The 24381-nt window shown below is 42.6% G+C and overlaps 1 protein-coding gene across 1 annotated transcript in view; it reads right to left on the bottom strand.

The window, feature by feature from the left end:
• Positions 1–17699: 17699 nt before the first annotated feature.
• Positions 17700–24381, bottom strand: part of TP53INP2 (tumor protein p53 inducible nuclear protein 2) — a 43909-nt gene continuing 37227 nt past the window's right edge. The window contains exon 4 of the mRNA XM_075349946.1: positions 17700–24326. Coding sequence (XP_075206061.1) covers positions 24071–24326 — 256 coding nt within the window. The 3' untranslated portion in view covers positions 17700–24070. The remainder of the gene's footprint in view (positions 24327–24381) is intronic.

The following is a 24381-nucleotide window of genomic DNA, read 5'->3' as shown; positions in this document are numbered from 1 at the left end:
ACAAACTGTAAGTGAGGAAACTTTACTGCGGAGCAGAGGTCAATCATTACTGCGTAAGTCAAAAACTCCTTGAGATACCTTTCCCAGGGTTAAAGCGGTGAAGTCTACTATGGGGTTAGTTGAAGAGAATACCCACAAGACTGTCCAGGATATTATGTTTGGGAGCCTAGATCAGAAAAAACATTGGACTTTTCCGGTTAATGAAGAGGTTCAGGCCCTGATTACAAGGGAATGGAAAAAGCCTGAAAAAAAGGGGTCCCTGCCATCGTCCTTTAAATTAAAGTACCCTTTTGATGAAGCCACAACATCATCCTGGGATAAAGCACCAAAGTTAGATGTGGTTATCTCGAAAGCATCGAAGAGGTTTGACTTGTCCTTCGAGGATATTGGGGTTCTCAAAGATCTCCTAGATAGGAAGGCAAACAGCTTTCTTAGGGGTACGTTGGAGTCTTCAGCAGATGCCCTGAAGCCAGCCATTTCTGTAACATGCACTACCAGATCACTCATGGTCTGGTCAGATCATCTGGAACATGAATTTAAAAACAAGGTTGCTAGAGATAATATATTGACCACTATTAGGGCTCATGCGCACGTTGCGTAATTGCATGCATTTACGCTGCGTATTGCACTGCAGCGTAAATGCATGCGTCATGCGTCCCCTGCACAATCTATGAAGATTGTGCATGAATCGTGCGCATGTTGCTTTTATGAACGCAGCGATTTGGGTACTAAAATTTTGACCCAAATCCGTGCGTTCATAAAATGAGCATGTCAATTATTCCATGCGCTATGGATGCAGCTACCACTCTGTCTTGGATGCAGTTCACACTCTGTCTATGGGGGGGCAGCAGCCATAGCGCATGAAATCGGCTTTTTTTGTGCAGAAAAACTGCATCCATTATGCACATGTGCTGTCAAATCGCTGCAGAATATTCAGCAGTTACGTGCGCATGAGCCCTTACCTTGATGCGTGGGGCAGCAGCTTTTTTGTCTTCTGCTTTGGCTGATTCTGCAAGACTGGTGGCTAGATCGGCTTCCTTATCTAACTCAGGCCGTAGAGTCCCCTGGTTAAAGTGTTGGCCTGGGGATATGCAAGCTAAATTGTGTGTTATTCCGTGTGAGTATAAATTCCTTTTCGGACCGGTGTTGGATGATATCTTGGAGAAGGCAGGTGACAAAAAGAAGGGGGCTTTCCGAATGTGTCCTTTCTATCTTATAAAATTTCAATTTGAAGGAGCAGAGCTGGTTGGAGTAAACCCCCTAGAGATCGGGAGGGAAGGTGGGAACAGAAGAGAAGGAACAGTGGTTTTATGTTCAGGTTAAAGATGGAGTTACGGGTTGTTCCCCCGCAGAGGTTCATCCTTACACCTCCTCACTCGTGCTTCTGAAGAGGAACAGCTGGCTCTGCAGTCAGAGGTTCTCAATCTGGTTGATAAGTTTGTCCTCTTGGAAGTCAAAGTGTAAGAGAGAGGAAGGGATTTTATTCCCCTCTTTTCTTGATAAAAAAAAAAAAACAGATGAGTTAGTCCGGACAATAATAAACTTAAGATGTCTGAACGGATTTCTTAAGGTCCAGACTTTCAAAATGGAGTCCATAAGATCAACAATAAAGATGGTATTGGTATTCCCAGATGGTTACATGGTGGTCCTGGATCTGAAAGACTTGTACTATCACGTGCCAATAAATGCAGAGTTTCAAAAATTCCTCATGGTAGCTTTATTTGAGGAGGGGAAGACAAGACACTTCCAATACAGAGCCCTTCCCTTCAGCCTGTTAGTAAAAATTTGAGGGGCTACTAAGTTAATAGCAGAACCTGCCAGTGAAAGGGATAATCCCTTATCTAAACGACTTTCTGATTATAGGAAGTTTGAGTCATCACTGCAACATCCTGCTACAAGTGGTGTGTGCCACTTTACAAAATCTAGGCATTTGAATCTGAAAAAAATCAAAGTTAGAGCCGCTAAGAAGAAAAGTTTTTCTGGGCCTAATACTGGACTCCCAGGACTCAGGAATGTGGACTTCCAGAAGTCTCAAAATGGACAGAGTACACATTCAGATCTCCAGGGCAAAAATGCTTCCCACTATGTCCCTCAGGAGGGAGATTGTCACTATTGGGTTCCTTTACCTCTAGCATACCGGCTGTGTAATAGGCCCAGCTTCATACTAGGAGATTGTAGTGAGATATACTACGGAATGAGGTCGCCTTAGATGGCCACCTGGAAGAGCATTTGATTTTTCACCATTAACAATCCAGTCACTTTGTTGGTGGTTGGATATGGAAAATCTGGCCACACGAGTCCCCTGGATGTCCTGGATCTCATAGTAGTGACTACAAATGTGAGTCCCATGGATGGGAGGCCCATTTACACGATCACCTGCTACAGAGAGATTGGACAGGAACAGTAAGATCAGCTTCTTCAAACATGAAAGAATTGCTAGCGATGGAATATGCCATAAAAGGACTCTTGGCCTCCTTACAGGGCTGTCACATAAAAATCCTCTCAAACAATCTGTCAGAGTGGCTTATCTGAATTATCTGGGGGGAACTCGTTCCAGTACCTTGATGGAAGTAACTAACTGGACACTTTGGTGGAGAATCACCTTCTCTCTTTAACAGGGGAAGGGGAAGGAGAACTACAAGGTGGATCTATATCAAGCTGCAAGGGGAATGCGTCAGATTATGAACTTGTGGGGTCTACCAAAAGTAGACCTATTCACAAACCGACAAAACAAGAAGTTGAAAAAGTTCTGTTCTCTATATCCCAGAGAACATCCTCAGGTGGTGGACGTCTTCATGGCCAAAAGGAGCGTCAACCTAGCATATGCATTCCTTCCCATCAGTGATTCTTATCCCAACAGTCCTGAGGAAGAGCAAACAGGACAGAGCAATGGTTATCTTAATAGCACCATTCTGGCCGAAAAGACCATTGTTCGTCTGGCTAAGGATAATGTCCGTTATTGATCCTTGGGTATTGCCGGAAGAACCGAACCTGCTCTCTGAGGGGCTAGTTCAACACCTGCTAGTGGATAGCCTTCATTTAACTGCATGGAATTTGAGAGGCCGTTATTAAGAAAGGGTTTTCTCGTAGCCTAATTACTACCTTGCTTCAAAGAAGGAAAGCAGTCGCCATTAATATAAATGGTAGAACATGGAGAAAATTCTTGTCCACCTTAGATACTAAGCTGGAAGAGGGGGTCCCAGTTAACTCCATACTAGAATTCCTTCAAAAACGTTTAGAGCAGGGTCTCTCTACTAGTATACTTAAGGTTCAGGTATTAGCTCTAGTGGCCCTTTATAACTGTGAAGTAGCTAGCAACCATTGGGTGTCCTGTTTTATTAAAACCTCCTCTAGATCAAGTCCTGTTTACAGGTCATTGTTACCTCTGTGGGATTTGAATTTGGTTTTAACAGCAATGACAAAATCCACTTTCGAACCCTTAAGGGGGCTTTACACGCAACAACATCACTAATGAGATGTCGTTGGGGGTCACGGAATTCGTGACGCACATCCGGCCTCATTAGCAACGTCGTTGTGTGTAACACATACGAGCGACCGCTAACTATGTAAAATACTCACCAAATCGTTGATTGTTGACACGTCCATTTCAAAAATAGCAACAAAAAGAGGAGAAAAACTCCCCCAAAAATTGGATATACTCACAGCAAAAAAGGGCAACCAGTCCAGTTAGCCCAGGCCAACACATCTAATGCACAAACATTATGCAAACCTCTCAACATGATGGACACTTCACAGGTGCAAGGTAAATTGCACACTAGTGGCGCGCAGGGCCGGCGTCAGCACCTGGCAAACCCGGGCAAATGCCGGAGCCCTGGACAGCCGGGGGGCCCACTCGCGAGTGCCGGGGTCCGCAGTCCTCGGCAGAAAACTGAGGCTGCCGTCCCTTTTAAGGTGCTGCATCCTCCTGGTGTGAACTTCATGTGTGGGCGGAGCTACGGCGGCGACATCCTGCTCCAGTTCCACAGCACAGATGAAGGAGGTGCAGTCAGTGCCAGCCAGCGTCCCCCAGCACAGCACTGCCTCCGGCGCTGTGTGGGCCCCCTCTCCACCAGTAATTTTGAGCGGTATGTTCTACACCCCTCCGCCCCACCCGATCTGTATGTGCCCTGAGTCCCCGCCCCCCCACTGTATGGCCCCAGTGAGTTGTATGGGTTTCCCCCCCCTCCGAGAGGTATGTCCTGGCTCCCCCTCCGGAGATGTATGTCCTGGCCCCCAGAGCTGTGTGTTTGGGCCCCCCAGAGCCGTGTGTGCACACACATTTCTCAGATGTCCCATCATAAGCTACAACACCCTGCATTGTAAGGAGATAACTACAACTGTGTGTGTGTGTGTCTGTGTGGAGCAGAGCCGTGTGCGTGTCTGTGTGGAGCAGAGCCGAGTGCGTGTCTGTGTGGAGCAGAGCCGAGTGCGTGTCTGTGTGGAGCAGAGCCGTGTGCGTGTCTGGGTGGAGCAGAGCCGAGTGCGTGTCTGGTGCAGGAGAGCAGAGTGCGTGTCTGGGTGGAGCAGAGCCGAGTGCGTGTCTGTGTGGAGCAGAGCCAAGTGCGTGTCTGTGTGGAGCAGAGCTGTGTGAGTGTGTATGTATGGATCAGAGCTGTGAGTGTGCCCCCCCATAACCATCTGTGCAGCCCCCCAGAGCACTATACAACCCACCCCAGTAATGTGTATACCCCCAGAGCTGTTTGCTACTCCAGTAACATCTATGCCCTCCAGTAATGTCTATGCCCCCTTGCTCCTCCTGCGATGTATATATTGTAGCTTCCAGCCCCACTTGTGATGTATATACATATACAGCAGTGTCGGTGTGCACTGTATGTGGCCATGTCTGATAGTGATGACCATCATGCAGCACAGCCACATGCCCAGGAGGAGCTGGATGGAGACATACGGGAATGTGTCTGCATGCATTTATAATGTGTATCTATGTATGTCACTGGATATGACTCTGTATAGATTTGTGTGTTTAGAAATATTTTTGTGAGGTTGTCTTCAAATATGTATATGTACATATGCCTGTATGTGTACATATCTGTGTATGTGCGTGTCTGTGTGTGGATGGGGCCCACTGAGACTCTTCCGCACGGGGCCCACAAAAACCTGGAGCCGGCCCTGGTGGCGCGCAGGGGGTGCTGTTCACACTTATATGTGCATGGTGTCCAGCCAGCAACCTATTATCACGCCCTTACTATTAGATTAGGACAGGACACTACTCAGTGCAGCACACAAGGGACAGAAACTCCACTATGCACGGCCTGTATTAAGAGGCCTGGCTGCACCCCGTATAAAAAAGTGCAAAAAATATATCAAATATATATATATGAGGTATTAGTTAGTAAATTGGCCAATGTACATAAGCCTGCAATCCTCATCACGGATCCTCATGCTTGCAGGTCCCTACACGGATATAAATATCAAAAATAGCAACAAAATGAGGAGAAAATCTCCCCCAAAAATTATTGTGAAGTGTCCATCATATTGAGAGGTTTGTCTGCATCCTGTTTGTGCATTAGATGTGTTGGCCTGGGCTAACTGGACTGGTTGCCCCTTTTTTGCTGTGAGTACACGTCGTCCATTTCCCAAATATCGTTCCTTGTTCTGGACGCAGGACACATCGCTACGTGTGACACCCCAGGAACGACGAACAACACTGTACTTGCGTCCTCCGGCAACGAGGTGGCCGTGACTTTCCTGTGGCTCCTCTCCGCCCCTCCGCTTCTATTGGACGGCTGCCGTGTGACGTCGCTGTGACGCCGCACGAACCGCTCCCTTAGAGAAGAGGCTGTTTGCCGGCCACAGCGACGTCGTTAGGAAGGTAAGTACGTGTGACGGGTAGCAGAGTTTGACCGCCACTGGCAACGATTTGCCCATGACGCACAAACGACGGGGGCGGGTGCGAACGCTAGCGCTGTCGCAGCGTGTAAAGCCCCCTTTAGACTCTACATCCATTAAGCTCCTCTCCCTGAAGACAGTCTTCCCAGTGGCCTTAACATCAGCCTGTAGGATTATTGACATTCAGGCCTTATCAGTGGATCTTTCTTTTACTCGTTTGAGAAGATATGGTCATTTTGAGACCTGGTCCAGCATATCTTCCCAAGGTAGTTTCTATATTGCATAGGTCTCAGGTGGTCATTCTTCCGTCCTTTTGTGACTGGCCTAGTAATCACATGGAAGAGAGGTTATATACTCTGAACGTTAGAAGGTGCCTTGTTCACTACTTGTTGGTTACGGAATCCTGGTGAGTTGATAGGTCGTTGTTTTGTCTTCTTCAGGAGTTATAGAAAGGGACTTGGGGTATCTAAAAGTATTTTAGCCAGAAGCATTAAGGAGGCTATTCATTTGGCCTTCGCTTTGTCCAGTATGGTTGCTCCAGAGGGGTTGAGAAACTCATTCTATAAGAGCCATGGCAACATCCTGGGCGGAGAGGTGAGATCTGTCCATAGAACAAACTAGTAAGGCAGCAACATGGTCGTCTCTCTCTACCTTTTATAGACACTACAGACTGGATTTGTCTTCCTCCTTTGATCTCACCTTTGATAGAATGATTCTGCAGACTGGTCCCTCCCTGAATTACTCACCCGTAATGTGTGTTTTCAGAACCATTGACTGCACCCTTATATTCCTGCCCTTACTTTTACGGGTGATCAGTATTTCTTTCTGTGGGGTCGTCTAATAATTATGGCGGGGGGGTGTTTAGTGGTGAATGTGTATATAAGTTTAATTCTGCCAGTTCGGAGGTCCAGTCACACTCTGTAGACCAACTGATGCGTGACAGGTATCGCCCTTCTATCCAGTAGGTTTCCTGTCTTTGAAGAGTGGATCCCCTCTCTCCATGGTGCTGTCATGGATTCCGAAACAAACGCATTACCGGTAAGTAATTGGTTTTGTCTTGTTTTTTTGTATCAAAACAAAAGCCATCCAACCATGACAAGGTGTACTCAAGCAGGATGGACTTTAAGGGTATGTGCGCACGTTGCTTTTTACCTGCTTTTTTGCTGCTTTTTCTTCTGCGCTGTTTAATGCCAAAATGGATGTGTTCTTCTATTCAAGCAAAGTCTATGGGAATTTGGGTTTCTTGTTCACACTATGTTGTTCAAAATGCTGCCTTTTTGTGGCAGAACTTTGGTCAAAAACTCAGCTTTGCAGTGCAAAACCCAAATGGCAAAAACAATTGACATGTTGCTTCTTTGAAAAGCTGAGTTTTTGACCAAAGTTCTGCCTCAAAAAGGCAGCATTTTGAACAACATAGTGTGAACAAGAAACCCAAATTCCCATAGACTTTGCTTGAATAGAAGAACACATCCATTTTGGCATTAAACAGCGCAGAAGAAAAAGCAGCAAAAAAGCAGGTAAAAAGCAGGTAAAAAGCAACGTGCGCACATACCCTAACTCTCACCTCCGCCATGTGCCAACAGGCCTCAAATTCTATGGGGCAGAGCAGGAACTAGGCCTGACTGTGTTTTGCAAAAGCCAGGGTACACAGATTAAGAAGGTGGAGGGCACGAAGAAAGCAAAGCTGTAAACAAGCATGCACATATAATGTTATTAGTGTATACTGCAGGGTATTTGTTCATTGTTTTTATACTAGGTTGTATTATTTTAACCAGCGTATGAAACGCTAGTCTTGTTCCACCTCTAGTGCTTATTTCATATACACAAATTAAAAAATAACCCAAAATCAGATTCCTTTTACCTAAATCAAAGGCAGCATAAATCGGAGACAGGATGTGGTGTTGCAGCCGTGTATGCTTTACTCTGAACTCTGCTGACCTCCGATTCATGCTGGCAGTAGTCCGGGCAGTGAGGTCCCCATAGTGCTGGCCGCAGGGTACTAGATCTTCATGGTTCTGGAGTCTAATAGTTCCTTTTTATGAAGTTGAATATTATTTATGCTCGATTTTATAGAATCTTCATATTTTGTAGCAATCTGCTATGATTGTAATTTTGATATATTTGAAGCACTTTTTTTTTTTTTATACATTTTTACTGCATAAATACTGGGTTTCTGCAATTAAAGATGTAATTTTTTTTTTTTTTTCAAGCTTTCTTGAAATGTGATTTTATAAAATTATGCACAAAAAAAATGTTACATGTGAACAAACCCTAATAGTATCATTAGGTTCCCCAACTTGTGTGCGGTATTGTTGCTTAACTATTTATTTCATTGGAGTGGATATGAAATATCACAACCCCAAGGTTTGGCCATGTTTCTGACAAACCAGTTTTTCCAATCATGTACCGTCCTTTAACTGTTCGGAATACCAATCAGATGACTGGTGTGGAAAATGGCAGTGTGAGTATTGTGGGAGTTGTCTGTAATCGGATGCGTTCACATTGGGATGACAGGCACCATTGTATAATCCAAGTGGATGACGACACCACCATCAATAAACAGACAATACATAGCATTAAGTAGTACTTTAATTCTTTGCATTTTATCCTTTTATATTTTTTTTTTAGTCAATGACATGTTACAATTTAACAGGCTCACCTCGAAAAAAAATAAAATACAAATTAAATATATTAAACCACATACAGCCATCCAAAGATATATGATCTATATTCAGTCTGTACCCACTAGTGATAACACATTATCGCCCAAACTCACACAATAGCGAACACACTATAGTTAGGATTCAACTCTATTCCCTCTAAGAGGGAGAAGACAAACTGACGTAACCCTTTAACTGCCACGCGAGTGCAACTTTATGTGGTGGCGGTGACAGGGTTACATATATATCAGCATATAAACTCATTTATGACCCTCTTCACTGGAAGGAGGTCGCTACACAGGCAAGAAGACAGAACGGCTAGACAGCAAATATCTCACTTCTCATTATTAAAGAGCCTGGCAGAACCCCATTTTCATCTCATCTCCATAAGATGTTTTGTTGTAAGGCATAGAATGGGTTAAAAGGCTTCACCCCCCTCCAACACTCAGGGATGAATTTAATACATCTAATTGCACTATGCTTATTAATAACAGATCATCAACTACGCATACACTGACAGATACACTACCGAGGGCAGAAAGAGCTCTGATAGAGAGTGACAGGTTAAGGCTTTGTAGGACGGAGCCTGGACGCCAGCTATAGCCACCATCTAAGAATGTAGTGCTAATGGGGTAACATGGTAGTGCTGGGAATGGCTACTACAAAGCTATGGGCTATGTTCACACATGGTGTTTTCTTGCATGTTTTTTTTTCCCAATGGTTTTACGCAAATCCACGCTAAAAAAAAAAAAAAGCTGCTTTCACACATCCGGTTTTAGCAGAGCCGGCCAATGCAGCTCTAAGGCTATGTGCGCACTGGGAAATGAAATTTCCTTGCGTAAATTCCGCAGGCTCTCAAAGATGCTATCACCTGCGGAAAAAATCCGTACCAAATTCCGCACTAAAATCCGCATGCGGATTGTCGCGTTTTGTTGCGGATTTGGTGCGGATTTGGTGCGGTTTTTCCGCAAGCTGTTCCCTGCGTGATTTTTACATTAGATTAGGGAAAACCCGCAGCTACCTGCGGAAAAGAAGTGACATGCACTTGTTTTTGCTGCGGGATTTCCGCAGCAAAACATGCAGCTGTCAAATTCTACCTAGTGCGCACAGGATTTTTTTTTCTCCATAGGATTTGCTGGTGATTCACTGCAGAGATGTTATGAACATTTTCTGCAGCGAAACAAGCAGCAAATCCGCGGAAAATCCGCGGCAAAATCCGGTAAGTGCGCACATAGCCTAAAACCTATGCAACGGATGCGGCAACAATACCGCATCCTTTGCATAAATTTTTGACATGCGGCCCGTCCGGCTACTGAGCATGTGCAGTGGAATAAACCGCATGCAGCGGCCGGCTGCAGTGTTTGCCACAGGACGCCGCATGCGGCGTCCATAGGCATGCATTGCAAATCGCGCCGCATCAGCCGGATGTGACCCGATGCGATGTTTTTTTTTTTTTGCCGGACAAAAAAACGTGCCAGGCAACATTCCATCCGGCAGCCGCATCGGCTAAATCTGCCGCATGCGGCAAAAACCGGACCGAATACAAGTCCATGCGGCACAATCCGGCACTAATGAAAGTCTGTGCAAAAAAAAAACGCAACCGGCGGCAAAAACAAAAACGGTTGCGGTTTTTCTGCAACGCGCCGGATTGTGCCGCACAGGAAAAACCGGAGGAAAGAAAGCAGCCTAAGGGTATGTGCGCACGTTGCTTTTTACCTGCTTTTTTGCTGCTTTTTCTTCTGCGCTGTTTAATGCCAAAATGGATGTGTTCTTCTATTCAAGCAAAGTCTATGGGAATTTGGGTTTCTTGTTCACACTTTTGTTGTTCAAAATGCTGCCTTTTTGTGGCAGAACTTTGGTCAAAAACTCAGCTTTGCAGTGCAAAACCCAAATGGCAAAAACAATTGACATGCTGCTTCTTTGAAAAGCTGAGTTTTTGACCAAAGTTCTGCCACAAAAAGGCAGCATTTTGAACAACATAGTGTGAACAAGAAACCCAAATTCCCATAGACTTTGCTTGAATAGAAGAACACATCCATTTTGGCATTAAACAGCGCAGAAGAAAAAGCAGCAAAAAAGCAGGTAAAAAGCAGGTAAAAAGCAACGTGCGCACATACCCTTACACTACCAGCAAAACTTATGACATTCTAGAAATCTCATACACCCATATTTGCTTTTTTTCCTGACAAATTGAAGGCTGCTGCGGTTTTTTGTTTTTTTTTAAAGTTTTCTTGCTTTTTTCACCATTGACAGCAATGAGTGAAAAAAATGCAGCAGTGCATTTTTTGCTCCGTGTTTGGTGACAAACTATTTACACATTTACTGTAGAGAAAATGACATCCAAAACACGGCCAAAAAAAAAATGCAGATTTATTTTCTGCCAAGAGATTGGGTTTTGCTGCAGAAAAGAAAACGCAGAAAAAAACGCCTTACAGGGTGCAGCTGCACGCACTTGTGACATTGTGGCAGTTGGATTTCCAACTTCCCAATCAGGATGATTCTTCTCAGGAGCACAGAATGATATAGCTGAGATCACTTTACGGTTTACTCACACTGGTGTATTAACAAAAGAAAATGAAAATCATTCTCATTCAAAAAAGTGAAACGAGTGTCATGTGTATGTCATTCTGCATGTCATGCAAGTGTGCGAATATTCTCACTAAGAATCCGTATGTCATGCGTTTTTTTTCTCCGCAACTATTATTCAATCATTTACAGGGCTATGAATTACAGTGGAACCTTGGATTAAGAGTAACTTGGTTTGAGAGCGAGTTGCAAGACAAGCAAAGCTTTTTACAAACTTGTAACTTAGTTTAAGAGCACCGATTTTCAATAAGAGCAGATACCGTGCACACTTCCGATACCGTCCTTTCACCGCGCACTGACCCCCTCTGGAGGTAACTATATGTACGGTATACCATTGTACAGTACAGTATATACTATATAGCATACAGTGTTTTTCCAAAAATAAGACACTGTCTTGTATTTTTTTTGCCCCCAAAAAAGCACTAGGGCTTATTTTTGGAGGAGCTCTTATTCTTGGAGAAACACGGTTGGGGGTAAGTTTACCTCCCAAAAAAGCAGACCCCCCCCCCCCCACACACACTTCCCAGGAGACTCATACTCACCAGACCAGGACGTCTGCGTGGTTCCCAGGTCCTCCTGTGATCTCTGGTCGGTGCTGCATGCCGTCCTACCCTGCTGCTAGCTGACACGCACAGATGATCCCAGACACACACAGCAGATCTCACACACACACACACACAGCCGATCACAGGCGCGCGCACACACACACACACACACACAGCCGATCACAGGCACACACAGCCGATCGCAGAAAAACACAGCCGATCGCAGAAAAACACAGGTGCGCGCGCACACATACACAGCAGATCTCAGGCACACACAGCCTATCACAGGCACACACAGCCGATTGCAGACACACACACACACCCCACATCCAGCACTTACGGCAGCAGGGAATGAGAGCATGTCACGTGTCCTGCCGCAGGTCCTGTTCGTCGCGCTGCACCGCACTGCCTCTCAGGATTCTCCCGGCGAGAAAAGATCGGTGTCGCTGGATGAGGTGAGTGTGTGTGTGTGTGTGTGTGTGATTTGATGTTTGCGAGTGCAATCTGATTGTGTGCGATATGACTGTGTGTGAGATGTGTGTGTGAGTGGGATCTGATGAGTGCGGGTCCTGCCGCTCAGTGTCGGGTGAGTGTAATTGTCGGGTGCCGCTGTGTATAATGAAGTGTCCTGCAGTATCTATCTTTTTTTTTAGCTGCAGGGACACTTCATTATAGATCTGCGACTAGGGCTTATTTTCGGGAGAGGGCTTATATTTAAGCCTTTCTCAGAAAATGCTGATAATCCCTGCTAGGGCTTATTTTTGGGGGAGGTCTTCTTTTTGGAAAAGCACGGTATCTATCAATTTACATTTGTAAATACAGTATTGTACGTTCTTTCTACTAACCAGTACAGCACATTGCTTTTACTGTAATGTAATTGCCTGAGCTGTATGCCTACCCCACATTTGGCTTAGTTCTGCCCTTACTTTGGGGAGAATAGAATTGGGGGGTGTTGTACTGTACTAAATTGTCATTTACAGTATATATTTTTTTTCTCTATAGTGTACCTCCCGCACACCAACAATTCTATTGTAAATTCACCTGCAGTTTTATTTTTTTTACTGTAGTGTACTGTAATAATATGAATACAGTACATTATTTTGTATTACTGTAATACGTATGTATAAATGCAGTAAATATTTTTGGGTTGTGGAACGAATTGTTTCTGTTTCATTATTTCCTATGGGAAAATTCACTTTGATAGAGTAACTTGGTTTAAGAGCACACTCCCGGAACCCAATTATGCTCGTAATCCGAGGTTCCACTGAATATCATACAGTATGGTAATATATCCGTAAAACACGAGTGTCACTAGGACAGTCCGTGTGCCGTCCGTTTTTTTGATTCTGCAATGTTGTCTTATAGGGCAGCTGTATGACATGCAGGTTGTATGGTCGCCTTTAACCTCTTTTGCTCTGTCTCGCTCTCTCTGCCGGTTGCTGGTTTGTTGCCTTGTTTAAGGCGTTAAAAACATCTCAAAAGGACTCGCACGATGCTCTCACTGGAGAACCGCAGACGTTCACCCTGTCTAATTAAAGTGATTGAAAATCCATGCAAAAACAAGACTAAAGGCACATGCATCGTATATACTGAAAGGATGTCCGCAATCCCACTACTATATACAGTGTACTTGTTATGTTGCCCTGCAGCTTGTGCCCATCCAGCCGCTGTGACACTACAGATACCACCCTACTGGGGGTTGTAGTGTCACAATAGCTGGAAGGTCAACGCTCGCAGACCATTGCTTTTTATATTGCTGCAGATCATTTCACCACACAACACTCTTCTATCATTACAACTTAATATTTTTTTAACATTTTAAAATTATAATCTAGTTCTTAGCACACATAAATTATCAAAACTAGCACCCAAAATACACCAGGATTATATACTAATCTGGTGCCTGTAAATACATTGGATAGATTGTTACATTGAACAGCACCATAAAGCTGTGATATTCTCTAGTTTCCACTAATGCCACGCATACACAGTGACCAACATGGCTGACAAATGAAGATGTCACACTAAACACAACATTTACTGAGGTGACCGTTTCTGCCATTCAAAATGCTAATGATATAGTTGAGATAGCCATGATTATTCTAGTGTTAATACTGTCTATACATATAGGAGCCAATGGACCAATCATTGTGTAATAGAAAAAATGGCCGCCCTGCCAATAGCAACCAATTAGAGTGTAGCTTACAATTCTTCACAGGACTGGAAAAAATAGAAGTTGGGCTCTGATTGGTTGCTATGGGCAACTCCAGTATTTTCTGAGTATTGATAAAGGCCCAATGCCATTAATTGTAGGAATTATTATTATTGCCATTTTGAGGGCACAGCTGAAGTAAAAGATTGACCGTATGACAGTACAGCTATACCTGCACAGCAGTGAAGCAGAACTTTCACATTACCTCATGCAAGCAATTGAGGCACCTGCGAAGAGAAGCTGGGCACCCAGAAATGGCTATAATAAAAGCCCAGGAATCCTAAAATGGCTGTGTCCACTGTATGAAGAGGAGTTGTATACTCCCAAGATGTCACAAACATGCCTTGTTTGTGAACTGAGAAATCAAATCTGGTTCCTTACTAGTTAAATGTCTATTCTTGTACATCATTAGCTTTTCATTAAAATAGCAGATGACTGCTTGTTTACTTTGGATCCCGCTGCATCAAATGATGTTAATTATAATTGTGCTGAAGCGCAGGCTTGCCAAAAATGAAATATACCCTTTATAGATAAAAGCTGGGACTACAAATCAGATTATAGCATGCAAAATACAGGGTCTTTGAATGGAGCGGAGGATGTGCAGGACCTTGTCTAGCGGCCATGTTGGTAGTTCACTGGTAATCTTCAACTACCTGAGGTATCATAGGCTCTTCTGATTAGCAGCCCCCCGCAAAGTCAGAAATGCATCACAGGACCTACTAGTCAGAAGAGGCCCTGGGGAGGTCATAGTAGGGAGTTGCAATGCTCTGTGCCGGTGGCCACTGGACCAAGGTCTTGCAAATCGTTTTGCTCAACTCTACTTTTAAATCTAGATCCCTTGTGGAGGGTGTTCACCAGCATTGCCCAGATAGGGTTAAGCCGCCATCACATTTAACGACTTACCAGCGATCCCAAAAACGATGCGAACAGATAAGGATCGCTGGTAAGTCGCTGGTGAGATGTCACACAGTAACGATCAGCGACCTGTATAGAAGGTTGTTGGTAGGTGTCAAACACAGCTATGCGTCCTGCCCAGCAGGACATCGGCTTTGAAGAAAATAAACCAGAACAGTGTGTTACAATCAGCGATTTCACAGCAGGGGCCAGATCGCTGCTTAGTGTCACACACAACGAGATCGCTGGTGAGACCCCTATTACGTCACAAAACCTGTGACTCAGCAGCAATCTCGCTAGCGATCTCGATATGGGAGAAGTACCCCTTACCCGACAGTCATTTAACTTATCTGAGCCACATTAGGGAGTGCGCACAGTGTTAACAGTTCTAGATTCCATTAGATTATGTTCACACAGTCTTTGGATCAGAAACTCTAATTAAAGCTTTTTGTTTGTCCAAAAACGCCTAAAACAACAACAAAACAATGTGGACACACCCTAAGGCATATGTACACTGGCTGGCATTTCTTTGTGCATTGAAAAGAATTATTGCTCTCAGTGGGAGAAACAAAACAATAAGCTTATTTTATAATACCTTTTTATGGCTAACAGAATTAAAATAAGTGATGTTACATATGTTGCGCTATTTCACAGATTTACAAAAGCAGTCTCTTACCCATAGCAGACAAACCCACAGTGCAGCGTGTATTTTCAGTAGCGCTATCAAAAATAAATATTGTGCAATGATTGCTTGCTATGGGCAACAAAGTTTTTTAGGAGTGCAGATGTCGCATGATATGCCTATGCCATGTGTTTAAATATTCCCCATAATTTTACAGCTCTTCTAATTTTAGCTACAAGGCCTCGACCCTAATTGTGTACAGCATCGGATACTATATGCCAATGACACTCTGCTGCGAGCGGAGTCATTTACTGTTCTCCAGGTCTCTCGCATGCGACAGTCGAATCACAGTTGTGGAGAAGGAGAGATTAATTTCTCCATCTTCTCCACCGCTTGAGTCTATGTTGCACTGCACTCAGATGTCATCTGAGTGCAGTCCGATGTTTCACACGTTCCCATAGACTTGCCAATCATAGCCTGCTGCAATTTTTTTCTCATGCAGGAAAACTAGCAGATGAGTACGGTCCTATTGCTTAACATCAGTGCGAGTGCAATCAGATGTTTTATCGGATTGCACTCGTCCATTTTAAACGCAACTGGGAGCGAGGCCTTACTAGTATTGATAACAATTCTTAAACCTCTCTTATTTTGCATTGTGCCAAGCCTCTGTTATATTTTTGGGAAATAAGTTACAAAATGGGGTGAAGTTTTTGCCTGTCTCGATTTGGGGTGTCCCTACACTGATATTGATTGGATAGTGTCAGACTGTGGACACATGACACATTGAGAAGGGGTATGGTAAAGCCTAGTTATAGGAGGAGTATGGCTGGCCATACACATTTAATGACTGTTGCCTGATGGTCTGACAGACTGCCATCTTAGCAGACACTCCCATACACAGGAACGCTTGCTCGGCCCAGCACTACTGTATTCTCTATGAGAAAGCCGCCAACAGTTACATCAGATGGCAGCTTATTTTCGTGAGAACAATGTGATAAATATTGCTTCTCCTGACCAGCAGGTGGCCAGTGCCACCATACACAGACTGTCAATATCAGCAGGTTCACCTCACAGTCTAATTTGTATGGGGGGGCCTTAAAGAGAACTAACCACCAGAATTTTCATATATAAACTAAAGCCAGTGCTATACTGGTGATATCATGCTGATTATATACATACCTTTAGTTGTGAGATCAGATGTATATTTTCTGAAATATAGGCAAGTAAAGTTTGTGAAATGCACTGTTATTTGATGATAGATATTCCGTTGCACCTACCATCAAATAACATGTCAAACTTTACTTGCCTATATTTCAGAAAGTATACATCTGATCTCATAACTAAAGTATGTTTAGAATCAGCATGATGGTGCCAGTACATCAATGGCTTTAGTTTATATATGAAAATCCTGGTGGTTGGTCCTCTTTAATAGCACATTTAGCTATCCCAGCATTGTTAACTTATGGGAAATGCAAGTATTGACATGAAGTGCTGACGGAGGCTCCACGACATGAGAATCTGACTGAATGGCACAATGTGTGGGCAGATATTGGGCACATCTGATAATTAGTAAGGCTCCTGGAGTGCAATACCAGATACGACAGACAGTTATTGGATGTAGCCAGGCATGGCATACTATTAATCTTAGACCTTTTCAATATATCCTCACCATGGTGCAACATTTAATCTACTACAGGTTTATAAAACAAAGTGTATGTTTTATTCCTGGACCCCTGCCCCTATTTTTTTTTTTTTATTAGTTTTGTCTGCGGCTCACCTTTATGAAAATGAATGGTGGTCAGCTGCAAATCCAGACAACTGAGTACTGTGGCCATTTTCCCTACTGGGAAACTCCAGCTTTGTTGCCATTTGTGCCTCAATATTTCCCTACTCTATTCTGCCCACAAGGGAAGGAAGATGTGCCCATTAGGACACCTCACCCTTGCCATATATATTGACTTGACTAGATGGGATCCTAACCAGAGCTGGAGCTTCCATTCACTCTAGGCTTTATATTAGGATCGTGGGCCTCAGACATTTTTTAGACATAAATGAAAAAAAATGGACAGACCTTCAGTAATATGCTGGGTCAGATTTTCATCAGTGTTTGGTTTGTCTGTCACTATCAGCCATTTTCTCATATGCAAGAAAAAAAAATAAAAAAAAACCCTACAAAACTTATACACATTATGTTGGTAAAAACGGAAAATGTATAGATTATATACGTATGGGAAGGGTGTACTTGTCCGTCCTTTTCAGACCCATAGACTGTGGGTGATTGAACTAAAATGGATCATTCAATTTTATTTTTTTTTTGCAAGCAGATGTTCTGCAAAAAAAAAAAAAAAAAAAAAAAACCAAAAAAACTTGGATATCTGATATCTGAACAGCATCATAGACTTCAATGAGTATGTATTTTCTCCATGAAAAACAAGGACAGAAAACATACATGAAAAATAGACGTCTGATTGAGGCCTAACTGAATATGATTTGGTAATATCCCCCCACCCACTACATAATGAATGGTTTGATGGCATAGGTATATGTGCAAGCTTACTTTGGCACAGTGGAGTCATCAGTATGAGGTCCTATAGACATTTCTATACTACTTGCTACTAGAGATGAGCAGATTCAGACTTTAAAGTTCGGTGTTCGTACCGAAAATGGACTTTACAAAAAAGATAAAGAAAAAAAGTGTTCAAGTGCTTTACATATGCAAGCCACTAGAGTGAGCATCGATGTGCTCGGGTACGCTTGGCCCAGTGCGAGCTGCTTGCACTGATGAACAGCTCACACTGGGGGTAACACCAGCGTGATTAAATGTAGTGTGCACTAAACAAAAAATACCGCTGCCTGTGGTCGAGACAAGATGGTCCAGCTCAAATGTGTAACTTCTTAAGTTTGAAAAATTCTTATTGACGGGTCATCAAGTATTTAAACAGAAAACACTATAGTAGCATGTGCGTCAACGCATATCTGGTGTGCATCCACCCTTAATCATGGGTGGATGCTTACACCACTATGGCGTTTTCCGTGTAAATACTTGATGTCCCGTTTAAGAATTTTCCAAGCAATAATGAACAAGTTGTTCATTTGAGCTGGACCATCTTGTCATTATTTACCAGTCTGTTCGAGTTCTGAACAAAAAGGTGGACAACAGTAATGGTGAGCTGGATTTTACAATATTATATATATTATATTGTGTGTAAAATCCAACTCATCATTACTGTCGAAATTCCACGGGTCTGCTCATTTCTACTTGCTATACTTACAATTTAATTTTGCTTTTTGGTATGTTTATTCTTCGCGATCTGTGCATTTGTTTTGTGTATGTTTTCTTGTGTCTGAGTAGGAGTGAGCTAAAACAAGTCTGAATAACATGGACTGGCAGTATATTGTATAGTTGCTTGAGCTTCCTATGCTCAGTTCAGCAGCCAAATCTTAAAACGGTTGCTACCTAGATAGTCAAGGTGGTAGAGGATCACAATAAGGGTATGGTTCCACTTGCTTATGACTCGTGCAAGTCTCGCATCAGTATCCCCCGGCACGGCCGCACACTCTTCTGACAGGAGCTGGTCGGCTGCATGTATTTCTATGCAGCTGAGGTGCTTCCTGTGCGGAGAGCATCAGGCTGTAACAGGTGATGCTGATGCGAGACTCGCACAAGTCATACGCAAGTGGAACCGTCCCCTAAGGGAAATAAGCAGAATCTGCTAAAACTTTGCCATGCCAGTAACTATATGTATGCACCTAGTGCAATGGAGTCTGGTTTTAACATGTAGATTTAGTCTAGATTTTAATCACCGCATGTAAAATATTCTAAATGAATCTGCCCTGGCTCCCTAGTAATATACTACAAGCTAGCATGTCTTAAATATCGTTAACGAATGGCAAAAATATCAAATTGACTTTTTTTTTTCCCAAACCGTGCAGCATATTATCTTATGGTGGAACTTCCGATTTAAATAGCTATTTCATTATAATCTAGAGTTTACTATATCCTATGATTGTAGGGTATTCATTTACTTTATCAAGTTTACTATTTATTTTACACACAGCAGAAAAGCAATGCTAATCATAAGTTACACATAAATATATAATTTTAACCATTTTTTGTTTCTTTTTTTGTTACTGTATTTTTTTTTTATTTTATTTTTTTAAAGGGAAATTGGACATAATTTTACAATTGTGTCTATTTCTTAGGTCACGCCAACAGCAGATGTGGGAAGGACTAATATCATTAATAGTGGTACTTATAAGTACACATTATTAATAGTGATGAGTGAGCACTACTATGCTCGGGTGCTCACTACTCAGCAGTTGGACGTTCGGACGGGCGCGACAGTCTACCGAGTATAATAGAAGTCAATGGGGAACTCCAACAAAATCTTCCAGAAACATGCTTGAGTTCCCCATTGACTTATTAGTCGAGTCAAGCCCGTCCACGCGTCCAAATGCTTGGTACAAGTACAGAGCGCCTCTGCTTGGTAGTGATCGCTCATCATCAATTCTGAAAAATTTTCAATTTTTTTTTTTATTATTAAAGACCTTCACACGGCTATAATTTCAGTATCCAATAATTTGCATTTTTTGGTCAAGGATTTCCTTTTTTCAAAGGGGATTTTTAAGTGGGGGGAAAAAAAAAAAATCAGTGTGAAAATATGGCCAAAGATTAGATGGAATATGACCTTGATTAAACAGCTGCCTCCCTTTTTCAGTAGAATAATTATCAGATATAATTGAAGCCTAAATTTATGCTATAACGTCACTTCACTAATCAAAAGGTTATGTTATCACTGCAATAATCAAACAAATTGTGACATATTCAACTTCGTACTTGACATTAATGGGGTCATGGTAGAATTAGTCAAGTAACTATAATCCTTTCTTGCCAGAAAGCTGAATTTGCCCCAAATCTTCATTTCAAGTCTCCTAGTTGCCCATGGATAGGATGGTAAATACTGAATGTGGCCCTCTCTCAATCCACAGGAATCAAAATGGTGATAACAAGGTCTTCTAATGTGACCACTTTCCCAACTCATGCTCAGATACCAGCATACTCATGGGCACCATGGGGGCTTGAACTGAAGACAAGGGATGTAGTATAGTTTCCCTACACAAAACACAGTTTTCTAGTCATACAGAACAAGTATATGAAGATGCACGTAACACATTTAACCACTGCAACAAAATGGATGGAGAAGAGTATTAAAATGGCTGCCCTTTCAGTGTCAGAGGGGGTTAGCAAAACATCTGCCACTGAAGTAAGCAAGCCAGATAAAGCTCAACAATTACAATATGGTTGATATCTACAATAAAGTGAACTTGTAGCCTACACACTCACAGCAGCGATTTCGAGGGCCAGGCTAACATGTAGGGCCCGTTTCATTAAGCCTGATGTTGTGCATGCCCATTTTAATGAAGGCATCGGTCAAGTAACGTGCCCCTTATTCATTGAGATATACACACCACCAATGAATTAGGCACATTTTATACCTCTCCAGAAATTATCTTAAGTCAGGGACTGAAGTACATTTCTGGTGTAATTTTGAGGAATTTGTCGGGCCTTGCTACGGTATGCTGTACCCCACCTTCACCCATTTTGGGTAAGGTGGCTGGTACTGGCAGGACAAAAGTTGTAAAATTTCGACGCAACTTTGAGGTGCACCAAAATTTTGCGACATTTGAAGATACCTTCATGAATTGAGCCCATAGATGGAACAGTCTGTGATGTTAGCATTTCCAACAGAGTTGATATACAATTGGCTGAGCCCCAAAAGGTCTGCCTGCGCTGTGGGTAGGGGTATAAGTATGTTTAATTTCACATGCACATCCAGATCACTTCCTCACTAGCTGATGGGGTCCCTGAGTCCACACAGAAATGTACATTTCTTCACACATGCACACAATTCTTCTAAAACGAGTTGACACATCATTCACTGAAGTCCTTTATAAAAGAAAATGAAGCAAAACATCTATCTGGTAACGGTGAGGCATCTAATGGATCACACTAACCGTGCATATTCCCATTTGTGAAAACGCGGTTGTCAAATACTCACACATGCTTCATAGTGTTCTAAAATATGTACACGCCATTAGAGAACGTTACTCTAGTAAGCACCTTTGAAGTGATTATATACAAGTCTGTCGGTTAGGTCACTACCAGGGTGAAGGTTTGTTCAGTCATAACCTTGTCCTTTATACCGTCTCTGTGCTAGCGCATTCACAAGGTTAAGTTATTAGAAGGTTAATTGTACAATGTTGTATATATGAATTCTATGAGGAGTGCCCTTCACAGGGCATCATACAGATACCAGTCACTAACTAGAAGCCTGACTGGCAGGGGTGGATAGTGTATACCGGAACATACTACCATACTAGTGCAGAGACATAACCGCACTGGCATTCAGAATGGTAAACAACCACATATCTCCTGCCATTCTATATTATCCATTTAGGAATAGAACTGATCCCATTGATTTCTTTGGGATCATTTCTGCACCAGAATAGATTTTGGGATCAAGAAACATCTTATGTAGTGATTTTTGATCCTTCTATGGACGTTTGAATAGTAGACAACATTTCCATCAGTTGTGTCCGGATGATTTTTTTTTTTTTTTGCTAAATACGTGGACCAGACACAATTAATATGTAATATGTGAACAAACCCCAACATCATTATTATAAATCAGGTCACCCACACTGAGTACATGAGGGACATGCAATGCTCGAGCTCTGTTCTCTTATACATGACAGTAAGGCTGCTGTAACAAACGAAGAGCCTGCACATGGTATGGAGATTTATCACCATGTGCCTTCTCGGTAAATAAAAGGGCTGGTAATACAACCATTAAACATGTTGTATAGGAATATTTAAGGAGGTTGTCCACTACTTTTACATTGATGGCCTACCCTTATTATAAATCATCAATGACTGATCGGCCAGGGTCCAACAGCTAAGCAGCTGTTCTCTGTGCAGGCAGTCGGAAATGGTCACTTCCAGAGCTTCCCAGTTAACTGATAGCGGCCGTCGCTGTATACTGCACATCTGCCTCCCATTCAGGTCAATAGGAGGAGGATGTGCAGTACCTGGCATGGCCACTACCAGAAGACTGAGCAGCTCCGGAACAGAGCATTTCCAGCCACCTGCTGCCGCTGGGACCGAAAACAGCTGATCGGCCGGGGTACGAGATGTTGTACCCAAGCCAATCAGACATTGATAACCTTTCCTAAGGATAGGCCACCAATGTAAAAGAAGTGGCCAACCTCTTTAAGATAACCTTTATTCCTCATAAACAGCATCACTTTTGCTAAACACAGACACAGCTAAAGACTGGGTCTAATCTGAGCAACTCTGCCCCACTCAAGTGACTAGGGCTGAGCTGCAATATTAGACACTACCAATGGGACAAGACAGGCGCTCGTTTAAAGGAGGAGAAGCACTTTATTTTTTTTCTAATTGTCTTGATACCTGTAGTACTAAAAAATGACTGTAAAAAGATAATAGCGCATATGAGGAGCACCCGTGGAGTGATCACTGTAAAAAGATAATAGATAACAATAAAGCTTAATATTCTATAAAGATCAAGACTAAAGACCTATTACTAGCGCTCAAAAGACCAGTCCTCTTTTCAACACTGTAGTACTAAAAAGGCATTTTTCATTAAAATATATAAATTTACTTAAAAATAAGGATTGAAATATAACGGAAATAGTAAAGTAGATTTTTTTTTTTTACTCCACAATTGTTCTGACTTCATCAGTCTGAACAGCAGCCTTACGTACTAACCATCATCTCTCTTTCTTATTACCGTTATATCAAATCAGGCTCATCAGATTACCTTTCTGTCCCATATACCCTTCACTCCTTCCCAGTTCATCTACATCCACGTGCCATTTGTCAACCTGCGACCACTTTCTGCTGAAGCCAAGCATTGCAGGTCCCTCTGTCAAGTGAAGGAAACGCATTACAAACTCAATGGACATGTTGGAAATGAAAGCACTGTGGAATTAACAGCGCTATATAAATGAATAAATATTAACTATATTCGCTTTATACCAATAAAATGTGTATATTGCGTTCCATAACCTATGTACTCAGTGTTTAGTGAATACACTATGTAAGGGGTAACTTGATTTATCCACTAGATGTAAGTGATCACATCTATTACAATGAATAATAGAGGACAATATAGTTTTTTCCTAAACGTAATTATAAATGGATCATAAAAGGTAGTGTAGAATATCAATTCATATATACTCAATGAACCTATTGGGTCAGAAATAACTGTACGTATTGCAACATGCCAACCTTTGGGCACTACAGTTTAGGGACTACATTTCTGAAAATAGACAGTGTTAACATGAATAACAAGAATACAGTTTTCTATAATGACTATAGTATTGGGTGTGACCATAATAACTGAGAACATAAAATAAATATATTGCCTTTCAAGGGTTCGGGTAACTTCTCAGCAAACTGTGGAGATTACCTTTTTCCTTAATAATGCTGGAAATTCTATGTACTTACAGCACCCTTGGCATTAGGGTATGTTTACTACCGGAAAATAAAGGGGAATGGTGATCTTGTGCTTAGGGTAAGGAAAAGAAGAGGCAAGAGACGGTATTGCCAACCCATGAGGCAGGACAGGAGAATTCTGGGTAGAGATAATGCCCATGTTCATGTAAACAAGCTAAACGAAGGTCAGTGGTTGCACTGGCGCTGCCTTGGTTGGCACATATAATTGCGGTGACGCACTGCATTGCGACCCTGGAACTCCCGTGCCAGATTCTGCCTTTGTAGATTTTTACGTCCTAGCTTGCGCTTATCCACCATAGCTTTGGCGCGTTGGATCCTTGAGACTTGACCTACTTTTCCTAAAATAGCGGCTTTGGCAGCAACTGAGCTGGCATGGTGGGGTGTGCGACGCTCCACTCTGGTTTTGGACGGTGATCGTGATCTGCAGAGAAAAAAAAAAAAGGTAGACATTATAAGCCTTTTTCTATAACCTAATA

Source organism: Anomaloglossus baeobatrachus, chromosome 5 (assembly GCF_048569485.1).
Source record: "Anomaloglossus baeobatrachus isolate aAnoBae1 chromosome 5, aAnoBae1.hap1, whole genome shotgun sequence".
NCBI classification, from domain to species: Eukaryota; Metazoa; Chordata; class Amphibia; order Anura; family Aromobatidae; genus Anomaloglossus; species Anomaloglossus baeobatrachus.
Note: the sequence above shows the minus strand (reverse complement) of the source record. Positions and strands in the feature narration are given on the sequence as shown.